Genomic DNA, 24,391 nt, shown 5'->3' with positions numbered 1-24,391 from the left:
GTGAGTGTCTGTTTAGTGACTTTATCTTCACTCCCTTATCTTGACCCCTTCTATTACCTCTCAGGCTTGGTTCTTTGGAGCCAATGGCAGAGAGGAGATAAAAATCAAAATACCATAAGTCAAGGGCTACACTCACAAAAACGTAAATACCTAAAGCTGGTATAAAGCAATGGGGAATGGTTGGGATTATGGTGAACTTTATTTTTTTTAATATCTTATTTATTTGTGACAGAGCAAAAACAGAGGGAGCAGCAGGCTTCCTGCTGAGTAGGGAACTGGATGTGGGGCCCAAACACAGGACCCTGGGATCATGATCAGAGCTGAAGGCAGATGCTTAACCCACTGAGCCACCCAGTTGCCCCTATAGTGATCTTTAAATGCCCACATTTATAACAAGAAGAAACTACCCAGCTCCTGATATTTTATGCCATGTAGGAAGATCGAGCTAGTATCAGGAGGTCTTCCGATTTTTTCAAGGAAGCCAGAAATACATTTTATTTGAAATTTCCTGAATTTAAAAACAAAACAACCGAAGCCAAACAAAATGTGCCTAAAGGCTGGATTTAGGTGGATCAGGCTCCAAAGCAGCCTGTTCTTAACCCTTGATAACTATTTAAGAGTGATGATAAAATTTACTTTAACAATGAATTTTTCAAAGTAAAACCTATGAGTTAGGTGAAAGAGGCTGTTTTGCGGAGTTGTTTTTTGTTTTTCTTTTTAATAGGTGCACAAAACCTTTAAGAACAATGTGCCAAATTCAAAAAAGTTACCTGACTCTTTTATTAGACTTTTTCCCTTCAGGATTGTAAGCAACTAAGAAAATGCAGACAGTGATCATGTTTCTTAGCCTTGTTAAAGTAACTCTTACCTTTAAAAAATACTGGGGAAGACATTTGGGGGGAAATCACGGCAACACTGTTGTCATCTTGCCCATCTTGTCTCCGTTATGTTTCAGCTGTACAATATGCTCGTGGAGACAGGGGAGCTGGACAACACTTACATCATTTACACCGCCGACCATGGCTACCATATTGGGCAGTTTGGACTGGTCAAGGGGAAATCCATGCCATATGACTTTGACATCCGTGTGCCCTTCTTTATTCGTGGGCCAAGTGTAGAACCAGGATCAATGTACGTATTTCTCCACTTGCAATATTTAGCAGTTGTGGCTTATGTGTATCTGAGATAATTCCATTACCAATCTGTGTCTGGTCTCTTTTCATCCAAAACAGAAAAGGGTGTAGGTAGGTTGAGGTTGGTAATTTAGAAAATGAAAACCTTATTTTCCCCTACCACATGTCAAATTAACTGAGGTATACTATTTAAAGAGAAAGGAAAATTAACTATCACTGATTAATTCTGTCAAACGAACCAGAATCCGTGTCACATGGCCTGTGCACACGGACACAGAATGTGACCATTAGGGACATCTTCTGTACCTCCTTTGAATCAGAAACACACTGTCTTAAAAAAAAAAAAAAGAAAAGAAAGAAAAGAAAAAAAAAAAAAGCCAATGCCTGCTTTTTAGTGGGTTTTTTAAAAAATTATTACTAAATAAAATTTTTGAAGAAAATAAAACTTTAAAAAGCATGATTTTCTTTTAGAAGAAAGAAGGCCTAAAGGACCAGAGTTCTATTTCTACCACCTTGGACAAGTCACTGCCTTCCTCTGCATCTCTATTTTACCATTATAAAATGGGTTTGACATGCCCTGCCGGCCACATCAGAAAGTTCTATGTAAAATAAGATCGTGTACATGAAACAGTTATGGAAAGAGTAAAAGAAAAAAATGCCAGCAGAATTCCAAATCTGGAATGGCCCTTAAGGAGTGTGCAGCCGGGTCTTCTAATCTAACAAAGAAGAAAGCTGGCAGGTAGCATAAGTGCCCCCTCAGAGTTCCTCATTCTGGAAGTGGCGACACTGGGGCCCAGAACGCAGATAGTCTGAATCTCATCCATGTGCCTCATCTGCTGCTACGTTGCACTGCGTCCTGGGGTAAGGGAGAAGGTGATGATAGTAGAAGGGTTTCTCTGAAGAATGTTATTATGTCTCTTCAGCTCATTTGAAACACTTTGGGAATTGTCTGATCTAAGTTAAATGGTTTTATGCATCGAAGACTAAGATAGAGGGGGAGAAGATTGAAGGCTGATGAGTCTCGGTGTGCAGAAAGTGGCCCTACGTGCCACCTCAACTGGTGTTAGGCCCAGGGCGTAACCATCTGACCCTTTGCAGAGTCCCACAGATCGTTCTCAACATCGACCTGGCCCCTACAATCCTGGATATCGCTGGCCTCGACACACCTCCCGATGTAGATGGCAAGTCGGTCCTCAAACTTCTGGATCTGGAAAAGCCAGGTAACAGGTGTGTCAATTTGCTTTCCCTCGGCCAGCCCCAAGCACACTGGCACCCAGAGCCAGCCAGCAGCTGAAAGAAGTGGAGTCAAAGTACTCTTTGCCCATGAGAATCACCCCAAGCCGAGAATTTCTCGGCTGTCTGTGAATAGCATATTGATGGAGCTGCAGTCATGGTCTGCGGGAAGTGAGAGGTGTTTCTTTAAATAAACTGTTAGCACAGATCCATTTGGAAAAACGTCCAGATGCCAACAGTAAATATTATTATTTTGCTTTCAGGTTTCGAACAAACAAGAAAGCCAGAATTTGGCGTGATACATTCCTCGTGGAAAGAGGGTAATTACTGGTTCCTGGGGTGCTTCTGGGAACCAGTCCTAGTGGGCAGCTCTCCCTGCTGGGTATTTTTCCCCCTTATTCCGGTTTACTAAGCATGCAGATTTCGTAAGCCTGGTCACAAGATTGAACGGTTTGCTACTCATTCTCCACTGGCCAGCACAGTAATGCTTGTTGCATCAGAACTGTAAAACATAAATTCTCATACAACGGGACCAGAGCGCTTGCTGTTGAGTTTTTCAACCTCGGCTCCTGATCGGACCAGTCCATTGGCATTCCCAGCCCTCCTTCCCGAGTCCTGTCTGGCCCTCTCCTTTCTACTTCCTTTCCTTATGTGGTTTTCCTAGTTTTAAATATACAAATCCATGAGACTATAATCTCCAGAGTCCCTGCTGGGTTTCCCCCTTTGATTCATAATCCTCATTGTCTTGTTTTTTTTTTCCATAAAAACATTGAGAGAACATTTATATAACTGTAAAGCTAAACATTTATGCCTATGTCTTGAAATTAATGCTTTAGGGAGACAGTGGTTCTTCACAGTACCCAGCTTGTAGTTTTCACAGAGGACTCAGCAAATGCTGAACTCCTGTGGACAAGGTCTTGCCATCTATTTCATGCTGTTTGAAGAATGCAGAGTCATGTCACAGGGGAGAAAAAGAAAAAGGCAAAAGATGCTGGATAGGTGATTCAAATCATTTCTCATAAGAAACTTCTTCTTTTCTGTCAAAGGAAGTTTTTACGTAAGAAAGAAGAATCCAGCAAGAATATCCAACAGTCCAATCACTTGCCCAAATATGAGAGGGTCAAAGAATTGTGCCAGCAGGCCAGGTACCAGACAGCCTGTGAGCAGCCTGGGCAGGTGAGTGTCACGGCTTGTCTTCACCCCAAGTCACATGCTTCTTCATTTCTAATTTAGAAATTTTCAACATATAAAGTAACGTACATTTATGTATAAATAAGCTTTTCATAGTGGTCATGGAACACTCACTATAACAACTTTCTTCTGACTGAGAATTATCTAATTGGCCTAAGCTGGGCCTCCTCATCACTCCTTGGGCTCCCTCTAATAAAAAAAGATGGCACCCTCAGAGAGTACTAGATATCCACCCAGTTAGCCAACACCAGTTCGACATATCAGACATGTGAAATGGGTAGCCAGGTTAGAAAGTTCAGAAACTTGGTTCCATCTAAGGAGAAGTCATTACCCCTTGGATTTCTATTAACTGGTTATCAGGAAGGGTCAAGAAGCTACTTAGTCAAGATCATGAGTAGATGCTGAGCCTCTGTGCAGTGAACCACCCAAGAGACAGGTTGGGGTCTTCCTGTCCTGTACTAAAGTCAGATGTCGTCTAACCCACAGAGGAGGATAGAATCTGACCAAGATTGGGAAACAGAAAGGGAAGCCGTATTGTGTTAGTTCATCATTTCTACCTCTGCTCACAAGATTTCTGACATCAATTATTTCATTAGAATGAATCCTTTTTATTAATAGAGATTACTATAGATGGGGCACCTGGGTGGCTCAGTCAGTCGACTCACTTATCTGACTTTTGATTTCACCTCAGGTCATGCATGATCTTGGGGTTATGGGATAGAGCCCCACATCAGGCCCTGTGTCAATGAGGAATCTGCTTGAAGCCCCTCTCTCCCTCTGCCTCTCCACCCACACCTGCATTCACTCTCTCACTCTTTCAAGTAAATAATCTTAAAAATAAAGAAAGAAAGAACTATTACTATAGAATTCCAGGCTACCCAGAACACCACCTATTACCAATAAGAACTAAAGAAATACTGTGTGATGAATTAACACAGATCTGTTTCCAAGGAAAGTGAAAACATATGAACATAAATTATTTTAAACACTCTTCTTGATTGACATCTATGCTAGCTAAAAAAAGTAGTGTGTCATCATGGTAGAGGAACTGCCTAAGTCTTTGAAACTTAGAACAAAATTGAAGAAAAGTGAAAAATAATAGTTATTACACATTTGTCTTACGTAAAGCCCCGTATAGGGAGTTTTATATGTTTTTAGCTCAATTTTTTCCTCACATCCATCCAATGAGGTAGGCATTGTTCCCATTTATAAATGGCAGCTGGTGAGTGCAGAGCTGGGATCCAAATGAGTTATATGATTCAAAAACTCAGACCACTTGCTGCCTTCCAAGGTAAGTTCTATTAATGAGGCAAAGAGAAGTTCAAATCTTTTGTGAGTCTTTTTTTCTTTTTAACTTATCTGACCTCTAGATATCCACACAGTTAGCCAATACCAGTTCAGGATATCAGGCACCTGAGAAGGAGAGTGCAGTTATTGTTAAAATGGCCTCATCAATGTAGGGCATCATATATTTATACTTGTGATATAGTATCTAGCGTATTGAACAAACATTCACGATAAACAACTTCATCCTCATACTTTCTACATTTCCTCATGCCTTTTTGTGCTCAGGGATTCCTTTGAAATAGAAAAAGGTGGGGAGGGAGGATCCTGAAGGAAAGGATAAAACTAGGCCTTCGTGGCATACTAGTAAGTCTTAATTTTCAAGTGTTTACTGAAGAAGCTTAGACTTACTCATTATATTTTAATATGATATCTTCAAATCCTTCTTAAGGAAGCTCTAAGTATGATTATGACTAAAACCTCAGACTTGTTTTGTTGCTCTAAAATGATTTTTATGAGCCAGCCTCAATAGACTAATTTACTTTTATTCGGGAGTTGGAAATGTTCCCTGTTAAATATATTTCATGCAAATTGGTGATTTTGTTACCATTTTAGCCTTCTAAGTGGCAAGCATTATAGCCATTTGAGAATAAGGTACACTGCCTACCTTACAGTATACAATTTTGCAAACCTCTCCATATGGTTTGTCCTGAAATTTTAATACATGTCCTAAAGGGCAAATGTAGTATAAACTAGATTATGGCACTTTGGCACAAGCTCTTCACTCTTATGCTAAATGCTAACTATGTTAAAAACTTCACTTTGCTTTTTCATATTTTTCTAAACTCGTTTTGCCCCCACGAAATGCTTTAATATCTAGCTCACTGGGAGTCTCCTCTGGTGCATTATTTCCATGTGAATCAGTCTGAATTTAGATCATATCACATGGATGTATGAAAATGTTACCAACAATTCCTTTTAGAAGTGCCTGAATTATTAGAACAGAGAAATCGCGTGAATGGTGATTTCTTTCTATAGGTGATGCTCAAACCCTAGCTTAAAAATCTGAGAACTTCCGGAAAATTTTGAGGCTCCTCAAGATGGTTATAGAATCTGTGAGCCAAACCTGATAGTTCTGTTGTGTTCTACAGAATGTTTATATTTTGGCCTTTTGCTTTTTCTATCTGGCTACTTTGAGGATTATCTTTTTAGTTACTATATCCGTGACTTTAAAAAAGGAAGAAGAAGAAGAAAGAAAGAAAGAAAGAAAGAAAGAAAGAAAGAAAGAAAGAGAAGAAAGAAAGAAAGAAGAAAGGAAGGAAGGAAGGAATGAAGGAAGGAAGGGAGAAAGAAAGAAAAGAAAGAAAGAAAAGAAAGAAAGAAAGAAAGAGTCCAGAATAATGAGATTGTATTGTTCTGGATCAAGGCATCAGCTAAGGCTAGAATTAACTTGCCAGCAATCTCTTTTCTTGACACTGATTTCACTCCTGGCCAGTGCCCTGCGTCTCTTCCTCTGACTAGGGTTAACTGCCTTCATTTGAAGACAATACAATCTTCTCTTTGGTTTGACTCTGTATGGGATGGAGAGGAAAAACCCACATGGTCAGCCCCATTCTCTTCACTTTTAATCTGCAAAGAGATTGTGTATTTCCCCCATCCTGCCACAGCCCCATGCCTTGTCACTTAAGGATTATTTGTCAGGGTCAGTGTGGATGCATGAAGTAGGTCAATGAAGGAAAGAAAAATACGACATCAAAAAGTTGAGGTTAGAATATTGGCATCCACTACTTTTTAGTTGTGTGTTTGGGGACTAGATTCTTTAGAGTCTCAGATTTTCTATCCCTAAAGTGAAGAAAATTAATCTCAGTCTTAGTAGGATTCAGTGATATCATATATGTAAAGTGTTAGATGAATTACAAGGCAATGTGTGAATGTTGGGTGCTATATCTGTTCCGGGCCATCTTACCTGCTTTTTCATTCCTATGAAGCCACCAGGGAATTAAAATGGGCTGGAATCCCAGACATTTGGCAATACTTCTTCACTTTGTGAACAGAGCAACCGGCAGGGACTAATTAAGACAGCATGGACATATGTGTTTGCATTACTTCTGTATTCCTGAATTAATGTGAGGCTGAGTATGAATTCCTGCCACTCTCTCAACTGACATTACACCCCCAAGCACATTACATACAGTTTTACATACGACGCACACACACACACATAGAGTACACACACCACACACGTGCAAATCTCAACTTCTATCAGAAAAGACTTTGGCTCAACAAAGAACACACAGCAGTGATGCTCAATTCTGGTTGCACCTTAGAATCTTTGGAAAATATTGATGTAGGGGCATCTGGGTGGCTCAGTCAGTTAAGCATCCAATTCTTGGTTTCAGATCAGATCATGATCTCAGGGTTGTGAGATCAAGCCCCACATCCATCTCCATGCTGGACATGGAGCCTGCTTAAGATTCTCTCTCTCCCTCACCCTGTACTGTTTCTCTCTCTCTTTCTCTTTCTATCTCTCTCTCTCCCTCTCTAAAAAGAAGAAAGAAAGAAAAATAAAAGAAAATATGTATGTACAGCCTCCCCCCAAACCAATCAGATTAACAGGTCTACAGGTGAGGCCAAGGCATCTGTATTTGTTAACAAAGTTAACCAGATGTCTAGAGTCAGAGAATATGGAGGTTGGGAGGAGTCTTAGAAATCTTCCAGTTGAATGGTAGCTTTTTCCTAATAAGGACATTTAGATCCAGAAAACTTAACCTACAAACCCAAAGTGAGAACCTGCAATTCTTCACTCTATGCTTAGTCCTTTCTGCCTCTAAAAATGTAACATAGTAGATTTTCTCTTTGAAATTATAAGTGGCATTTGGCTGGCTGGAGCCATGATCTTAGGACCCATTCACAGCATCTAGAGAAGTGGTTCCCTAGCAAGAAGGCACATTAGAATACAGAGGCCGCCTTACAAATGCTGGTGTTCAAGCTTCGCTCCAGACAAAGGAAAACAGAACCCCTGGGGATGAGACCCAGACATCAGTGATTTTTTTTCAAGCTCCTGGGTGATTCCTAGGAGCAGCCAGGACTGAGAATCACTCATGCCAGGAAAGCGTTACTATATTTTTCATTTTCTAGGTACAGGGATTGACTCCTCAAATAGGAGTTACGTAAAAGAGAAATTTCCTAGGTGTTCAGTTTTGAAGTACATTTCAGATATTCTCTGCTATTTGAAAAAAAAAAGCTTGTTTTTTTTCTTTGATAAAGCAAATTTCATGTCCTTTGTGAGTTGTTAACTTCCAGCAACTTTGCAGTTTTGTTTGCCTTTCTACTATTGTATCGATAGGAAATCAAAGATTTGTTTAAAATTATGAAAGAGCCCCCAGATGGAGCAAGCCGATACTACCTGGGAAATTAGAATGTAGCTTGTTGAATGGACTGGTTTAGCTGCAGGATTTCTGTTCTCGTCCCAAAATTATCCCTCTGACCACAGGTCCCTCCACACTTTGTGACCAGCTGCAGAGCAGGAATAAAAGGCATTTACCAGGAAGATCTGCCTAGTTTGCCAGAAACGGGCAGCCTGTTTCCAGAAACTCACTGAGCTCTGGCTAAATCTCAGTGTGGCTCACAGACACTTCTTTCCCTAGGGCTTTCCCTACCCCAGGGGGCAGCCAGGAGGCCTGGGTCCCCAGTGCCACCCTCTGGCTGAACTTGTCTGCATGAGGCTCAGGAGGGGCGGCCCTTCTTCAAAACCTTGCCTCCTCCCCTCTTCAACCTGCACCCAAGGACATTTCTGAATAGTTGTGCATCTACATGTTTTGGCTTCTGTGCATTATTCAAAACACCCCAGGCTTAACTGTCAAACCATATTTAATGCCGTCCCAAACAAGTCAGAAGAAGACAAACACAGGGACGTTTTACTTCTAAACTACCTAATGTGGCCGTACTGCAACACAGCCTGCTCTGGTCAGCCTCCCCTCCTCCCCACCCCTAAACACAACGTTTTCTTCTGCATGTAAGTTGCTGTCTCTGCCTTTCCACATGCTGTTCCCTCATCCAAGGCTCACTCAAAACCTCACATTCTGCCCCAAACCATTCTTTTTTTTTTTTTTTTTTTTAACCGAGGTCCTAGTCAGTTGGGATTGTAGCCTTGGCCCACTGCTTGCTTGCTCTGTGACCATGGGCATGTTACTTAATCCAACCCTGCCTCAGTTTCTTTGTCTTGAAAATGGGCATAATAATAGCACCTGCTAAAAAAAATAATAATAATAGCACCTGCTTCAGAAGGTTGGAGTAAAGCTCATAAGAGGTAGGTGTATTAAGCATCTGAACCAGTACCTGGCACATAAGTGCTCAGCAAATACTGGCTATCACATGTTGGCCAAGGTCAGTTTACCAATTTTACTTTCCCCAAACTGCAAGAGCAATACTTCTTCCAGCATTTCAGTATGGACTTTTACAAATGATTATCCAGATGAAAATCTAAAGGAGGAAGCATTTTCTTCTACTTCTCCTTCCTTTCCACTTTCCCTCCCACCTCCCATCTCATCCCATCTCAAAGAAAACAGGAGATAAATCTCCTCAGCACAAGTAACTCTATTTCATATTGGTGAGAAAATTTGACAATGGCTTCAGCTAAGTAGCAATATGAATAAGGAGGTTTATATGGTATTTTTATATTCCTAGTGTTGAGATGAAAATTCTAGACACATGTCCACAGGCAAGTAACTTTTTCATGATGTAGGCACTGGCCTGAAGGATAATCAGGTTATCCAAACATTACTGTATGGTTGTTACATTTCAGAGAACATGATTTGACCTGCATTGTGACCAAATCCACATAATAAGACATGTAATAATGGAGAACTAATCCATGTGTGGTTTGTGTGTATAAAATTAAGCTTTTATTACAGTGTAACTTTGAAAAAGTTGCAGCCAAGTTTTTTGTTTCTTACTCATGAAAATGGGCATAAATAGGCATATATAAGAATATAGAACATTCTTAACAAATCTGAGAAACATATACTATTGAAAATGCAGAAACTATCATGATTATCTAGTAGTTTCTTCAGGAAATAGAAGTAACTGGAGTTCTGTTTTCATCTAATATTATTTTTTTTTTATAAATTAATTTTTATTGGTGTTCAATTTACCAACATACAGAATAACACCCAGTGCTCATCCCGTCAAGTGTACCCCCCAGTGCCCGTCACCCATTCACCCCCACCCCCCACCCTCATCTAATATTATACTAGACACTTTACACAGAACATTTAATACCTGAAAATTACTCCATAGAAGAGATCTTATGCTCATTTTAAATATAAGGAGACTTAAGCTTGGGAGACTAAAGATGGGAAAGTCACTTGACCAAAGTCACATAGCTGGAAGTGTGACAAGTCTGAGTACAAACCAAGATCTGTGTGATTCAAAGCCACAGTCTCCCCACTAAATAATAATTACTGTATTATATTCAGTTTACAAGCATGAAACATGAACTTGCCCAAGGATTGGATAACCATTGTTAAAGGTCAGTTATAATAGTATTGCTCTGGATTTACATAGTGCATCTTTTTTCAGAACTCCAAAAACATCCAACAATTTATTCTCATGACATATCCTTGAGGCCAGGAGGAGCAAGTATTATTTTACCAGATGTGGAATCTGGAAGAACAAAGAGATTCTATAATTTGCTCAAGGCCATAGAGTTAGCAGCAAAACAAAATGAAAATGGAGGTCTTCACGTCCCTAGCGCAATACTTACCTCCATGAAAAATGGCTACCTCTCATTAAGTTTGCATAAGACCCAAATTAAGTAATAAGCTTACTTGTATGTTGGGGGGGAGCGGAGTTTGTGGAATAATAACGATAATAATCATAATAACCGCCTTTGTTGAGTGCCTACCACGTACTGAGTTCTTTCTACTCATGAATGAGTTCTAGTACTCATGAAGCTCAGATCGTGTAGCTGACTTGCTCAGGATACGCACAGGATATGATAAAGCTGATTATCAAATCCAGACTTCTCTAGCTTGAAAGTCCAGACTTTTGCCACCGAGCCACATCAATATAGATATGAAATGCCATTCTCAAGTCCCAGTAGGAATATAGGTGATATTCACTACTACAAAATCCAATTCCAATAAATGAATTGTGGTAGCACTTTAGGTTGTAGTGATGATTGTGTGACTAAATTTCTATAAAGTTCCCTAGACCAGTACCTGACATCAAGTAAGAGCTCCATAGATGGTGATAATGATGATTATAAAGTTGGTATGGACGGGAATTGTTTGAATGGCATTTGTTGTATTTCTCATTAGGTTTGGTTCCACCAAGTGAGCTGCACACAAGAATCCTTGTATCAAAATACCCAGTGTTCTCTTGTTCATCACGTGTAATTTACACATAAGTATATATAATCGATCAAAACTACTAAGATGTAATTACTAAACAGAGTGATTTGATGCTGAGCTAACTTACAGTTCAGGAGTATGAGACATGGTCCTTGCCTTTAATCCCAAATAGTTGGAAAGGCTAAATGAAATCATAATAACTTACAAAATTACTTAAATAGTTTCATCGAGCCCCTTGCTCGCCAAACATGTGCAGAAACAGTAGTGGAATGAACGTTTGTGAAATGATTGGTACAGACTGAGTCAGAGAGGCAGGAGGAAAATTGAGATGATGTCGCAAAAAGTGGTCAGGGAAGGCAGGAGACTGTCGGATCGGGCAGTTAACCGATTGACTACTACACTTCAAGAGAGTAGGCAGCAGGGAAACAGCACGATATCTGCATCTCCACAAGGGCACATGTGTAACAAAGTTCGTCTCTGAGGCTGACCACGTGTCCTGTTAGCAGGTGCCTCACCTGAGTCCCTGCTTCCAGCTGATTGTGGAAGCTCTTCTGCAAACCCAAGTCATCCCCTCTCTTGATTCTGAGCACTTAAGTGGCTTGTGACATGAGTTTCAGGGCAATGCCCTGAAAGCTCTCTTCCCTCACTCCCCTCCATAAGCTAAGTAAGGAGACCATTGTAGGTGCAGTGATTTCAAGGTTTTATTGCTCAACCATAAAAATTGTCAAGATATCGAGCACCCAAATGACTGCGGCAAATGTGTGGTAATTACATTTCATTAAAATGCCTAGTATGCTTACCACTAAGATGATTTTCAAAGCTGCTAGCCAATTACTCTATCTAACAGGGTCTACAGCTTGTTCAAAGAGTCCACGGTATAGAAAATAGTTGGCATTTTTCTTAGTGGCTCTTGTTTTATTCGCCAATGTGTATAGGTGTATGTATACATCTAGTACATGTGGGCATGTGCATGTGGGTACATATGCATTCATATATGTATGCATATTGGATTTGTGAGGTACATCATCAGTGCCCAGGAGGGTCTTACATTTGATTAAATTCATCTCTTTAGGAAAGAAACACCCCTTCCCTTCATCTCTACCCTATAGGAAGTTAGTGAGAAATTTGGCCAATGGGAAAACGCAAGTTGGATTCCAAATAGACCAAATCATTAAAAATGCTGCCTACACTTTCTATTCTAGAGGAATCTACCTATACCCTCAGCTCTTCCAGGCCAAAAAAAAAAAAAAAGAAAAAAAGGCAGAATTTTTTTAATGCATTGTGGTTGTAAGACTAAGAAAGGTTTTCACTGTAGTTAGGTGTTTTAAAAATTAGTGTTTGTACTAAAATTGATATAAATTCGAGCCACAAAAGACACAGGGCCATTATTTTTCAAGAATATAGTTAACCATATTTTTCCATCTGGTAGAAAATAGAGTACTACTTAAGCTGCTACTAGGCTGTGAATTGTGGACTCACTGACCACTTCTTTTGCTATTATAGGCATGAAGTAGTGAACTCTTTGTTTTTGAATGCTTGAGTTAGAGATTACCCAGATAGAGGGACAAGTCTTAAACCTTTTGGATTTAGGACAAATACAGATCTAGAATGACACTTAAGCACTACCAATGCTCAAATTTTTTGGAGCTATGAAAGGCTATGGATTATTTCACTGACACCTCTCATCAGCAAAATTTCTGGGTGGCTTATAGAAATAACTTGTTATTTCTTAATGGAGTTGTATATCCTTTTCTGAGAATTTCATGGCACCTCCTCAAGCTGATTGGACATGTCTGGAAGTGCTACAAACCCAGACTTGAAAACCACTGGTCTCCACGTTGAATGGCAGAACCATGGAACAGGCCATACATAGCTTCCTGCTAAGCCTTTAGAAAGACCAAGTTCTGTCACTTGTCTGCTAACTGTGGAGGGAAAGTAAGGAAAACTAGTTACCCTTACAGAGAGCACATAGTCCTGCCGGTATAGACAAGCTGGTAGTGTTCATCTTTTCAGCTTGAGTCATTTTCTGACCTGATGATGTCAGTACATTTCTAAACACAGCTTCCTTTGCATACCCACTCCCCAGCATGCATAAATCCCTCTCAAAGACCCATCCATCCGAGCTACTTAGACTTAAATAGATCTCTTTTGCCTCTGCCATGGGTTCCAGCTGCAGAAAAGTCCAGTAACCAGCTGCAAATCAAAAGCAGTTGTCTTTAACCCCAACTGTGCATTAGAATCACCAGGAGAGCATTTGAAACTCCTAGTGCCCAGCCATGTGTGAGAACCACCGAGCTTACAGAACTCTCCGGAGCCTAATCAAGTTTACTTTTTTTTTTTTTTTTTCAGTTAAATCATCTATAACTTAGTTAGTCCTCGACTGTTCTTGTTTATGTTGCCTTGTCATGGCTTTGCAAATAGTTACTTACCTTGTCTCTTGAGCCTGCTTCTCTGGATGGAGATGATGGACATTCAAAATATGCTAGTCAAGACACAAAAGAAGATTGTAACCTGACGTGGTTCGTGATAACCAAAGTCCATAGCATCAAGAGCTGAAGGGGGCTTTGGGGGCTGAAGCAAGATCATAGAACAAGCCCTATAAACCTGGGATTTGAGAACCGTATGATAGGGGTGCAAAGGCAGCTCTGATAATTCAACACTTATTGAGGGCGTATGGCTCCAGTAAGAAAACAAACCAAGACTCTGCAGCTCGGTCCACTGTGAATAGTTGCACCCCATTTTGTACACAAGTGTTGTTCGTCAGCTGACCAAGACATCTGAGACCCTTGACTAAACTATACCTTGCATTAGGTCACTTTGAAATGAAAATGTAACCCAAAATATGGTACAGGTCCAGCAAAGGGGCGGGGAGGGAATGGTGAGATGATTCTATGTGGTGCAGGAAAAACCATCCTTTATTTGGTAATTTTTTATCTATTGAAAACCTGTAACTGGCCCACCAAATACATAATTTTACAGGTACTGTTGCTTTGACTGCTGTTTAGAAATGTGTCCACTTACAGAAAAGTTATCAGTAGTTGTATACAGGTGATACCCCTATAGGGAAGGAAAACAAAAGACAAAAGTCTGGTAACAGGACATGATAGTGTGTCGTGACCATGGTCAATTTCAAATCAAGGTCCGTATTCTTCCCAAACTACCAGTTTAGGGAAGGAGCCAGGGGAAAACAAAAAGCCAAAGGATGGTTATTAGGTCTTTAAGGAAGATAGGGAGGACCCCATGAACTGCCCCCACGGTGAAGCGCTCTTATTTCAGCCAGCTTGATATTTAAGAGGCCGGGTGCTGCATTGTATTGATCTAGAATTGGGCCTGCAGTGTCAGCAGCAGGCTTGGGGAGCCCAGGCCCAGCTGCCCCGTGGGCGCCCCTCGGGAAGACAGGAGAGGACCAGCTCGCGGCGGGGGGGGGGGGGGGGGGGCAGTGTGTGTGGAAGGATTGGAAGGGGCGCAGAGAGGCCGCTGTGCCTACACTCTGATCAAACTCCTCGTCTCCTTCCCTGGGGGCCCCTCTGGGCCACAGGCAGACCCAAGGGGGGTGGGGGGGCAGAGAACAAAGCAGCCAAGTGTACCTGCCTTTCCAGAGAAAGAGGGGTCTGGTGAAAACAGCCCCCCTGACAGCTGTGCCCCATGGCTTGGCAAATTAAGGGCTTTTTACATGTTTCCTTCAAGACTCTGTTTAGTCTGGATCCTGAGGATTTATGTATCAATTTTTGGCTCTGGTGTCATTGAGGTGGTTCTGGTTTCCAGTGGTACCGCTGTCATCTGTACTGGCCCACGGTGAAAGAGGGAGCTAAGAGAACCTGGGGAGGGGTGGGGGGACACGTCGTGCAGGGGCAGCCAAAAGATGCCTTCTTCCCGGGCTCCCCAAACCTAACCTCATGCAGCAGCCCTTCCTGAGAAACACCTGGCCCGGGTGGGTAAACGGCTTTCACATTGGTTTTTGCAGAAGTGGCAGTGCATTGAGGACACGTCTGGCAAGCTTCGGATTCACAAGTGTAAGGGATCCAGCGACCTGCTCACAGTCCGCCCGAGCGCCCGGAACCTCTACCCCCGCGGCTTCCACGACAAGGACAAGGACAAGGACTGCAGTTGCGGGGAGCCTGGCTATCGTGCCGGCAGGGGCCAGAGGAAGGGTCAGAGACAGTTCCTGCGAAACCAGGGGACTCCCAGTAAGCTCCAGGGGCCTTTGCAAATGGACAGGAGGGAGACCAAAGGCTTGATCCTTCTACATTTAGGTCTTTTTTTTTTTTTTTTTTTTTTTTTTAAGATTTTGAGAGAGAGAGAGGCAGAGACACAGGCAGAGGGAGAAGCAAGCTCCATTCAGGGAGCCCGAAGTGGGACTCGATCCCGGGTCTCCAGGGTCCAGGTCCTGGACCGAAGGGAGGTGCTAAACCGCTGTGCCACCCAGGGATGCCCTACGTTTTAGGTCTTCCAATGCATACTTTTGCAGCGAAAAGCAAATAACTGTTATGTTTAAAATACCAAAGCTCATTTGAAATTTCGGGTTTGTGCACATTTTAACTTGAGCATAGAATATGCATAGAATATGTTCCGTAAAAGCGCCACACACAAAATATCCACGCACATGGAAGAGCTAGAAAGAGGTAAAAGGTGTGGTGAGGGGCAGAAGGTATAATTCAGGTCAGTTTTCTTTGACATCAGTGCTAATGTCCTGATTTGTCTCCCTTGAGCTGCTTTAAAAAAAAAAAAAGGAACAAAATAAAAATTCGCGGTTTCGTGGCTTATGCATCTAATAAGAAAAGCATAAATATTTCTTAAAGGTACGTCTGTTATTAGACAATCTTTATTTTTTTTAATTCCTCTTGTTGACTGGCAGGGTGCAACTAGTCAAATGCAGTACGAAAAGCGCTACCTAATATTTTCTTTATAAAATCCTATATCCTATATCCTATCCTGCGCTATATAAAATTCCTGCAATTATACAGATGTGAAAACCCAGGCGGCACCTTCCATAAAAGAATGAGTCTGGCGCCATCTAGTGACAGCATGGGAAAAGTGACTCATTTCTGGGGCTGTTCTTTTCTATATTGGTTTGGAAGTAAGATATTTGCTGCATTCTGAATTGGGTAGACTTTGCTTTTGTTTTTGAAGTAAGCTGCACACACAACATGGGGCTTGAACTCACGACCTCCAGATCAAGAGTCCCATGCTCATACCGACGAAGCCAGCCAGGTGCCCCGCACCTTGTAAATTAGGAAATCAATCACTAGGAACAATAGGAGCTCTCAGCACTGGCTTTATTCTTCTGGACTCCACAGATGGACTTTAGGGGATCGTGAGCCTTCTACCATTTAAGCCAAAATTCTAAGTCTATTCTGTGTGTATGTGCACATTTTTCTGGATATCCATAACATTCAACACACTCCTAAAGGAATCCATAACCCAAAGGCTGCAATGATTGATTTGGGAAATTTTTTTTTTCTCCCTGAGATAAAATGCCAGGTTTAATAATTCACGCAAAGATAGCACATGGAGGGCAGCCTGGGAGGCTCAGCGGATTAGTGCTGCTTTCGGCCCAGGGCGTGATCCTGGGGACCCGGGATCAAGTCCCACATCAGGCTCCTGCATGGAGCCTGCTTCTCCCCCTGCCTGTGTCTCTGCCTCTCTCTCTCTCTCTCTAATGAATAAATAAATAAAATCTTAAAAAAAAAAAAAGATAGCACATGGAAGCCAAAAAGAGACAAAGATTCCTGACATTGTCCCTTAACGGAATCTGATTACCAATGTTGGACTCCAATTCCTCCAAGGAAGGGGCCGCCTCTTCTCTCTGGGGAGGTTAGATGTGTCTCCACCGCAGTGACCCTAAACACTGTGTTGTTCAATGTTGAGCACAGACTGGAGAGGTCTGGGGCCACTCTTTCAAACCACATGGAGTCTCACATATTTGAGGGCAGGAGTTGCTCGTGAGCACGCACAGTGACCTGCTGACTGTACAGAGGCGTTTCCTCCTCTGGAAACTGCCATCACAGCAGGGTCCTGTGGGAGCATCAATTTTGATGCGATGGCCTGTGTGCTCCCCTTCTTCCTATTTCAGCAGCAGGCTGGAGAGAGAAGTTCCATGTGAGAATGCCCCCTCAGAGCCAAAGGGCATCTGAGAAGGAGCCAAGGTTTGCACATTAAAGCTCTTGTCTTAACACACTATGAGACTTGACAGAAAGCATGCTGGCCTCCCCCTGGCATTACATTCCATCTGCTAGGTATTAAAAGTCAGTTGGCTGATAAAAGCATTTGCAAAATTTAATTTTTCTCTGTTTTTGGTACAAATAGAAGGTGCTGAGAGCATTTACCCTTTTGAAAAAAGCAGCCCAATGTTGTAGAAAGACTGTAGCCTTTAGAATCTGGTAGATTAGAATCCTGGTTCCCACAGCCGTTGGCTACATAAACTTGGAAAATGTAGGTAGCCTTCAGAGCTTCAGTTTTCCCATTCTTAAAAATCATAACACCAGGGGCACCTGGGTGGCTCAGTGGTTGAGCATCTGCCTTCAGCTCAGGGCGTGATCCTGGGGACCTGAGATCTAGTCCCACGTCGGGCTCCCTGCATGGAGCCTGCTTCTCCCTCTGCCTGTGTCTCTACCTCTCTCTGTGTGTCTCCCATAAATAAATAAATAAATAAATAAATCTAAAAAAAATCTTTAAAGAAAAAAACAGAATCATAACACCAAATTTATGAGCCTGTTCTGACAATCTAATAAGTTTTTTAATGTAAGGATTTATCATAATAATACAGGTCTTCTAAGATTGTGGATTAGAGGTGAGTATGAGGTGAATAATAATACATAGCAAAAGCCCAATCAGTGAGTCAGTATTATGATTAATATCATAATTGGGAGTATAGTTTTATCCAAACAAACTGCCTTAGCAGTTCACATTGAGAATGCAGCGTGGAAGTTCACAGCCTGCTGTGAATAGAAAGGAACTTAGGGGTCCCCCAGATGTGCCCCCTCACTGGAGGGATGAAAGGCTGAGCCTCAGAGGAGCATGCCTCCCACCACACTGCCCTGCAGCACCCAGGCCCAGACAGGAGCCCAGCCCTCCTGACCTGAATCCCAGTGGGCTGCCACAGCACCCCGATGCCCCTCACCAATGCCATATAAACTGCTTGCCCCTTCCCAGAATGCTCACTGAGCCAGGCGGTGCTTTTCATCCCTCCTAAACTACACCCAGATGTCCACATTAATAATGTGTCTCCCCTTCTTTCCAGAGTACAAGCCCAGATTTGTCCATACTCGGCAAACACGTTCCTTGTCAGTCGAATTCGAAGGTGAAATATATGACATAAATCTGGAAGAAGAAGAATTGCAAGTGTTGCGACCGAGAAACATCGTCAAGCGCCATGATGAAGGCCACAGGGGGCCCGGAGGTCACCAGGCTCCCGGCGACGGGGACGCGATGCTGGCCGACAGAGACAACGCCCTGGGCTTGCCCACCACCGTCAGAGTGACGCACAAGTAGGGAGGCTTTAGCTGTTCGCGGGGGCTGAGTTCAGAGCCACCACCCCCCCTCCCCATAACCACTATTTTGCTTCTTTATAAAAAGTGATAGCACTCGGCCCTACAGGGTCCGGAGGCTGGCCTGTGTAACACCTGGGGTTTAAAGAAGCCAAGGGGACACGCTTTGGGTTCAGTTTCACATGAAGCTGGTCCCTGGGAGTTTAGCCAGAGTGGTTCTGTCACAACTTAGCAGGCACGCAGTTCTGCCTTTGAAGAGTTACCTTCGTGGGAGTCTAGGGAGCAGATGGAAACCATCACTGGCACTGGTAGAGGCTCAGAGCACTTGTGCACTCCCAGCCTCAGAAATGAAATACAGCCCAAGGGGGACTGCAGGTCCTGGAGAGGCTTCCAGAGAGGTGGGATGTGTTGCAAATGGACATAAGATGCAGAAACATCTACTAAACTAGTCAGATCCCAGAAAGCATGGTGGGCCTCCGGAGTCACGGGGACGGGGAAGGAGGCGATCATCCCACAGCTGTAATGGATGACCCCGGTTCTCCACTTCCTTCCAAAATCCAGTTGTTCTATTGATAGAGAAAAACTTTCTTTCTGAATTTATTAGCAAAGTCTTTTTTTCCCCCCTCTCCCATTCTATCACTTTGGTGGGGGGCCTGCTATCATGAGCTCTTGCCAGGATTTTTATCTTTGGAATCGGTCTTCAGATGCCTGTATCATTGACTTTGATCAAGGTGTAGGGGGCGGAGGGCATTGGGGACACTCCCCCCACCCCCACAGTTGAAAAACCACATATACCTTTTGACTCCCCAGAAACTTTACTACTGGTGGCCCTACTGCTGACCAGAAGCCTTAGCGATAACATAAACAGTTGATTATATGTATCATATACTGTATTCTTACGAGAAAGTAAGTTAGAGGAAAGAATGTTTTTATGAAAATCATAAGGAAGACAACATATCTTTCTAGTACTGGACTGTGTTTATCAAAAAGACAACAAATCCACGTATAAGTGAACCCGTGGAATTCCAGCCTGTATTGTTCCAAGGTCAACTGCAGTTATAGGCTAGGAGATTTAGACCGGGATTTGTTTCTCTTTCAGTATTGATTGACCCCTTATCCCAAATTTTCTCTGTCCCTGGGACTGTTTCTTTGCTGCACACCTAATGAGATACTCCAGGCAGGCTCTTTGTAACAAAATGAATAGGATAAATAACCCCTTTCTGACTCTGCTTTTCTTTAATCAACTTACTTCCATTATAACTGTGAAAACGTCAATTTTTCCTATGGTATTTGACGAGGCCTTCAAAACTGGGGCTGTCTGGTGGTGGCTGTTCTTGGGGATGTGAATACTCAATATTGTGAATACTCACAGCAATATTGCTGTGAAAGGGGATCTTAGGAATGGTTCCTCTCTGATACCATCCTTTCCCCACACTGGTGGCCAGGAGACATTCCCATGTATCTTTGTCTGTGGCTCAACTCCAACATGCTGCTTGCATCCAAATTAAGAGTTTAGAAGATAATTCTGTTCCTTTTGCTATCTCTAATGGATTTTTTTAATATTAGTAAATATTAACATATAAACCTATCTCTAATGTTTTGGGTTGGTTTGTTTTTGCAGGTGCTTTATTCTTCCGAATGATACCATCCATTGTGAGAGAGAACTGTATCAATCAGCGAGAGCCTGGAAGGACCACAAGGCGTACATTGATAAAGAGGTTAGCCACAGCCATGTGATTGGAAGGGTGCATTCCGGATGCAAACTCGGCTCCCAGCCCCGTGGAGACTGGTGGGGTTCACTGTGTATACACATCATTGTTTTTTACAATCACAGTTATATGAAACAGCGTAGCAAGGTTTTATCTTTCCCCGGTGATGTAGTGATTGTCCTGCCTGAAAACAAAATAGGGTGTGAGAAAATAGCAGGGATTGGCTCCATGACCTGTTGAAATTTCCGTGAGGAAATGATCCAGTCGTAAGTGAGGCATCTGTTCATGTTTATCTACCGCACATCAGCAGGAACGTCGAGGTAGACATATTCTGTGTCCACTTTGTTTCCAAGTTAATTATCATCTCAGTGGAAGAGCTGGAATTATGGAATATAGAAAGCAAGGTGAAAAGAGAGGCACTCAGCATAGAAAATCCTGATCTTCAAATGTAATTGTTCACGCATGTGTCTTCCAGATTGAAGCTTTGCAAGACAAAATTAAGAATTTAAGAGAAGTGAGAGGACACCTAAAGAGGAGAAAGCCGGAGGAGTGTGCCTGTAGTAAACAGAGGTGAGTGGGCGGCCACTTCACCCCCTTGTTTCCAAACTCATGTTTCCACAAGCTCCGGTGACAAGCACTGGGCTTATTTGTCTCTTCTACCAATAGAAAGCTTAGTAAATTGAATTTATTATCATATACTGAAAAGAAATATGTCATAAACCTAAGCCGAAGGTTAAAAAGCCCCATTAAGCTAAGACAGTTACAACAAAGTAACTACTTTCCTTCTGTTCTTCCTGTTTGTAAAATGAATTGTCGCTTTGCCAGGGGTGGCTCGGTTGGTGAAGCATCTGCCTTTGGCTCACGTCATGATCTCAGAGTCCTGGGATCGAGCCCTAGGCCTGGCTCCCTGGGCAGCAGGGAGTCTGCTCCTCTCTCTGCCCCTCCCTCCTGCTCTACTCTTCCTTGCTATCTCTCTGCCTCTCAAATAAATAAATAAAATCTTTTTAAAAATAAAATAAAATAAAATAATAAAATAAAATAAAATAAACTGTCTGATTAAATGTGAGACTATGAAGACTCCCTTTTCAATCTTCTTGCCCGTAGCTATTATAATAAAGAGAAAGGTGTAAAAAAGCAAGAGAAGGTGAAGAGCCATCTCCACCCATTCAAGTAAGTGAGTCTGTTTTTCCACTTTCACTGGGAGTGGAGGACTGTCCCCTGGGCACTTCTAAAAGGCAGCAGGGACCCCTGTGTTCCAAGTGGTGCTGCTTCCAAGCAAGCAGATCTAGCCAGGAAGGCACAGAGCTCCAGAAGTTGGCAACAAAGCCCTATCTTGCCAAGAGACCACGGGGATGCTTTTGGAATCCTTTAGGGGGAGCCATGAGGAGATCTGCTCTAATTCTATATGTGTTCTCTGCCGATGTATGGGATGGTAACTGGATTTTATTCTATGCACTGCTTTCTGTGGACAGCAATTGGGAAAAGGGACCATGGTGATTAGGTTGGTGTGTCCATAGAATAGTCTGCAATCGTGCTGAATTCTGAAAGCTGGAAGAAATACACATATCTTTAAAATAATAGTTAAAATTTGCATGTGAAGGGGATTTAGTATTGAGCCTCAGCAAAAGTTGAGCCCTTTATGGAATAAAACAAAATAGTAACAAAAAGGAATTCTTTCCAAGTCATGTAATCCCACTAACCATTGACTTTCTGGCTGATGAGTACTAAGTCCCAGGGAGTTAAGCCACAAGTCCAAATGCTGTGGCTAGCGGGATCCATGGATTCACCTCGACATTTATTTCCACCGGTGTTTACAAGTAAATAAGGAAGAAAACGTTGATCCTTCCAGGCTCGGTAAAATTCTAAGAGAGTTGTCACTTAATGAGTTTGTCTTCACTTTTGCCGATTATAGTTCGAGGCCCTCTGTGGAAAACAAGTCCTCTGTTACTGTGGATCTGCATATTTTGTGTGAGATTCATAGCGACAATAATATTTTTAATTGGGAAACTGCTTTCTGATAATTAACACACCCCTTCTGTTGGAATAGGGAAGCTGCTCAAGAAGTAGACAGCAAACTGCAGCTTTTCAAGGAGAACCGTAGGAGGAAGAAGGAGAGGAAGGAAAAGAAACGCCAGAGGAAGGGGGAGGAATGTAGCCTCCCTGGCCTCACCTGCTTCACACACGACAACAACCACTGGCAGACGGCCCCATTCTGGAACTGTACGTACTGTGTGTTTCTGGTTTGGGGTTTTTTTTGGTGGGGGGTTAGAAATAGTTTTCCCAGTTTGGGGGCACCTAGTTGGCTTAGTTAGTTAAGCATTGACTGTTGGTTGCAGCTCAGGTCATGGCGAGATGGAGCCACGCATTGAGTTCCATGCTCAGTGCAAAGTCTGCTGGAGATTCTCCCTCTCTCCCTCCTGCGTCTATCTTTCCATGACTCATGCTCTCCAAATAAACACATACATACATAAATACATCCATAAAATTATTTTCTTTTATATATTTTTAAAGATTTTATTTATTTATTCATGAGAGACACAGAGAGAGAAAGAGAGAGGCAGAGACACAGGCAGAGGGAGAAGCAGGCTCCATGCAGGGAGCCCAATGTTGGACTTGATCCCGGGTCTCCAGGATCACGCCCTGGGATGAAGGTGGCACTAAACTGCTGAGCCACCCGGGCTGTCCCATAAAATCATTTAAAATTTTTTTTCCCAGTTTTATTGAGATACAATTGACACAGAACTGTTTAACTTTAAAGTGTACGGCATAATGACCTGACTTCTGTGTATTATGACGTGATGACCACGGTAAGTTCAGTTAGCGCCTATCATCTCATCTGAGTTACTCCTTTTAGATGCCACTGTCCACCGCCATGCAGAGAGCCAGCAACTAACGCCACAGTTACTAAGACTAGGGCTTCAGCAGTGTAAAACCAGGAACCTAGAATGATTTAAGAGGAGAGCATCATATTATTTTCTACACTGGTAACTAGAATGATTTTGCCAAAAATTAACTTTGTCTTTAAAGATTTGTTTTCATATTTTATTTGCAAATGCCAAGCTCACCCTGCATGTTTCTGCTGATGATGTTATTTCACACAGTAACCAGCTTTTGGCAGAGTTCCTACCCAGTAAGACTGGCTTTAGTTCTATCTATAACTAAATAAATGGACGAACAATTTTGCCTCGAATAGATTTTGTTTCTATTTCACTTCATGTAATTCTGTAAGTATAATAAAAGGAAGTGAAAACCCCTCTAATGCAGGGGCCATATCCTACTAGTTCTCAGTCCCCTTTGGTACCTAGCATCATGCTCACAGAAGAATAAGGATTCTACATAATTGGTGGTTTTACGTGGAATTGCTGATGATATGTAATAATAATTATGTGGGGTTTTTTGTTTTGTTTTTTAAGAGAGAAACAGGACATGCAAACCAGGGAGGAGGGGCAGAGGGAGAGGGAGAGAGAGAACCTTAAGCAGGCTCCATGCCCAGCTCGGAGTCCAATGCGGGACTCGATCTCACAACCCTGAGATCATGACCTGAGACAGAATCAAGAGTCAGACACTTAACCAGTGAGGCACCCAGGGGTCCCAACAATTGTGCACTTTTAAAATTCATACTTACATGTGCTTTGGTGGCCTATGCACAGTATTCACTGAGGCCTTCCAGAAATAATGCCCTTAATTCTTGTGGCACAACATCTGATTGAAGGCTTACCATCCCAGGGAGTAGCTAAAACCTCAGATCTTCTCATTGAGAAGAACCCAGGAGACCACCTGGGTCAGAGTCTCTCAAAGTGGAATTTAGAGACTCCAGGAACCCAAGACCATTCTCAGGGGGTTTCAGGCCTATATCCCAAAATCTTTGTTTTATCTTTCCATTTGGATGCTTTTTGATTTCAGTATCCAAGCTTGCATTTTCATTTCCAGCCACACTGAGGCCAAGTGAACTCTTAAACTCATAGCATTTAACTTTTAATCTCATTCCCTAAATTGGGGAG

The 24,391-nt window shown here is 42.4% G+C and overlaps 1 protein-coding gene across 10 annotated transcripts in view; it reads left to right on the top strand.

Moving 5' to 3' along the window:
• SULF1 (sulfatase 1) overlaps positions 1–24,391 on the top strand; it is a 186,878-nt gene that overhangs the window by 131,078 nt on the left and 31,409 nt on the right. For 9 of the 10 annotated variants that reach the window (XM_055318170.1, XM_055318162.1, XM_055318166.1 and 6 more), the window contains 10 exons: positions 956–1,131; positions 2,232–2,360; positions 2,630–2,686; positions 3,413–3,542; positions 15,159–15,381; positions 18,435–18,681; positions 20,303–20,399; positions 20,866–20,960; positions 21,495–21,560; positions 22,438–22,610. In XM_055318170.1, coding sequence (XP_055174145.1) covers positions 956–1,131; positions 2,232–2,360; positions 2,630–2,686; positions 3,413–3,542; positions 15,159–15,381; positions 18,435–18,681; positions 20,303–20,399; positions 20,866–20,960; positions 21,495–21,560; positions 22,438–22,610 — 1,393 coding nt within the window. The remainder of the gene's footprint in view (positions 1–955; positions 1,132–2,231; positions 2,361–2,629; positions 2,687–3,412; positions 3,543–15,158; positions 15,382–18,434; positions 18,682–20,302; positions 20,400–20,865; positions 20,961–21,494; positions 21,561–22,437; positions 22,611–24,391) is intronic. The other variant, XM_055318169.1, reaches the window with a different exon arrangement.

The sequence above is a fragment of the Nyctereutes procyonoides genome, unplaced genomic scaffold (assembly GCF_905146905.1).
Source record: "Nyctereutes procyonoides isolate TBG_1078 unplaced genomic scaffold, NYPRO_anot_genome, whole genome shotgun sequence".
Classification (NCBI taxonomy): Eukaryota; Metazoa; Chordata; class Mammalia; order Carnivora; family Canidae; genus Nyctereutes; species Nyctereutes procyonoides.
This window is presented reverse-complemented; position numbering and strand designations above follow the sequence as displayed.